At 48.3% G+C, this 2,335-nt stretch overlaps 1 protein-coding gene across 1 annotated transcript; it reads left to right on the top strand.

The window, feature by feature from the left end:
* Positions 1–233: 233 nt before the first annotated feature.
* On the top strand, positions 234–1,194 carry LOC309603909 (olfactory receptor 10A7-like; the record flags this gene model as incomplete). Its single annotated transcript, XM_082338789.1, is given in 3 exon segments — positions 234–563; positions 565–600; positions 604–1,194. Coding segments are annotated over 3 exon segments (957 nt in total).
* Positions 1,195–2,335: the final 1,141 nt, after the last annotated feature.

The raw sequence follows: 2,335 nt of genomic DNA, 5'->3' as shown, positions 1-2,335 counted from the left end.
AGGAGATTCTTCTAAGAAGAGCAGTTCGGGTCTCTTGAAGAACCTGTTCCCGCCCTTTCACTAGGAATGGAGCCCCTAAACCAAGTGGGAATTCAGTCAGATGAGGGAAAACCTCCATGTGGTCTCTGGCAATGACTTCATCCCAATACCTTTTTACAACAAACACAGAAGCGCATGCCCTTCCTCAGGTTCCCGTCCTGCCAAGTGGGGAAAAGAAGGTCCTACAGCACTTCATGGAGAAAGAGGAATGGGACAACCAGACATCACCAGTGGAGTTCCTCCTGCTGGGACTGAGTAATGTCCACAAGCTTCAGATGCCTCTCTTTCTCCTCTCTCTCATGATCTACATGGTGACTGTGTTTGTTAACATCCTCATTGTTGTGCTGGTGGTGGCAGATCGGCATCTTCACACTCCCATGTACATCTTCCTGGGGAATTTCTCCAGTGTGGAAATCTGCTATACCTCCACTATCGTGCCCAGGCTGCTGGCCAGCTTCCTAACCAGGGACAGAACCATTTCTGCTCAAGGCTGCATGACACAATTCTTTTTTTTTTGCCTGTTGTGCAGGTAGCGAGTATTATCTGCTGGCCATCATGTCCTAGGATCGGTACTTGGCCATATGCCACCCCCTGCTCTATGCCAGCCTCATGAAGCAGAAGCTCTGTCTCCAGCTGGCGGCTGGGTCTTGGCTAGCAGGATTACTAATGTCTACCGTAGTCACTGGGCTACTTTCCAACTTACACTTCTGTGGTCCCAATGCAATTGATCACTTCTTCTGTGATTTTGCCCCATTGCTGGAGCTCGCCTGCAGTGACACCACCGTGCTTAGACTGGTTACTTTCATCATCTGCTTTCTGCATGTGGTCTTCCCCTTTGTGTTCACCTTGGTATCCTATATCTGCATCATAGTTGTGATCCTGAGGATCCCAGCCACCACGGGGAGGCAGAAGGCCTTCTCCATCTGCTCCTCTCACCTCATCATGGTCACTGCTTTCTATGGTACCCTCATCATTGCCTATATGATACCCAGAACAGCCTCACTGAGGCAGCTCAATACAGTGCCATCCTTTTTCTACACCATCCTCACGCCCATGGCCAATCCACTCCTCTACAGCCTGCGGAACAGGCAAGTCAAGGGGGCTCTTGGAAATGCCCTCAGAAAGACTGTGGCCTGCATCGAGAGCTCCTACTAGTTGTGACCCACCAGGAATAAACAGGTTGCAGTTGTGTCAAGTGTGGACAACTGACAAGTGCATATTTTGTGTACCAGGTATATCTTTAGAAGTGCAGAATCTGGGGACTGTTTAGGGAATGAGCAGCGGGAAAAGAGAATTTGTGTCTTAAGGAAATACAGGTCTGGTGTTGAAGAGTGTAAAAAACTTCCCTGGCTTGCTTCTTGCTTTAAAGTAACCACAATTGTGATCCTGCAAGTGGGAGCTGTTGAAATGCCACACCTGCCCAGGAGTGGCAGAAAGCTTACTCTAAACATGCTGTTTTCTCTTCCGTTACCCAGCCAAGCTGAGGGGTGGGGGTCCTGCGTGTCTGGGATTCCTCAGGACATCTTCATATTGTCAGAGAGAAGGGGGAAGTTGAATCAAGCCCTTCCACTGGACATGTGTAAATCTGAGTAGATGAATCCCATCCCTCCTGTTCTCTGGGATGTCTAGCAGAGGAGAACTGTGAAAGCTAGTCTGATAGGGCCAGCCCCTCTGGAAAAAAAAAAAAAAAAAATTGATCCTTCTTCAGAAGAAGGGTACACGAGTTGGGTCTCAGCTTCCCAAATTTTTAACACAGAAATCATTACTTTCCATTTCTTTCCTTCTCCTAATCTGACCCCCCTCCAATTCCCCTTCCCCAATGTAATTACTTATTTGTTTCCCACTGGCTGACTTAGATATTGCAACCTGAGTCCTCCTGTTTTCTTCTTTCTTGCAAAAGAGAGCGAGGTCATGCTCATGGGCCATGACTGAGCACATCCACCCCCAGCAGCGGGCTTTCCCCATTCCTAGACTGAGGCATGCGCACAAGATGGAAATGTCTCCATCGTCCCTGATTTGCGCAAGGGCCTTCAGCCCTGACATACTCCCACAACACACTTATTCCTCCTCCACCCACACACATAAATCCCTTCCCACTTCCAGGCTCAAATCATGGTTGCAAGAATTTGCCTCACTTCAGAAGAGGCCTTGAGCTTCTTGGATCTTCTTGGTGCTTATGGCAATGTTCCTGGCTCCCTCCAGATTTGATGGACTTCCTGTCTATAACAAGGGCTTTCTGACAAGCTTTTATGAAATGTTTGTTTTTCTGTCATTCCTGTGTGTGGAAAGAGTAGAC

The sequence above is a fragment of the Platalea leucorodia genome (genome assembly GCF_965183815.1).
Source record: "Platalea leucorodia genome assembly, contig: HAP1_HAP1_SCAFFOLD_246, whole genome shotgun sequence".
Classification (NCBI taxonomy): domain Eukaryota; kingdom Metazoa; phylum Chordata; class Aves; order Pelecaniformes; family Threskiornithidae; genus Platalea; species Platalea leucorodia.
The sequence above is the reverse complement of the archived record's forward strand: the minus strand, read 5'-3'. Positions and strand labels throughout refer to the sequence as shown.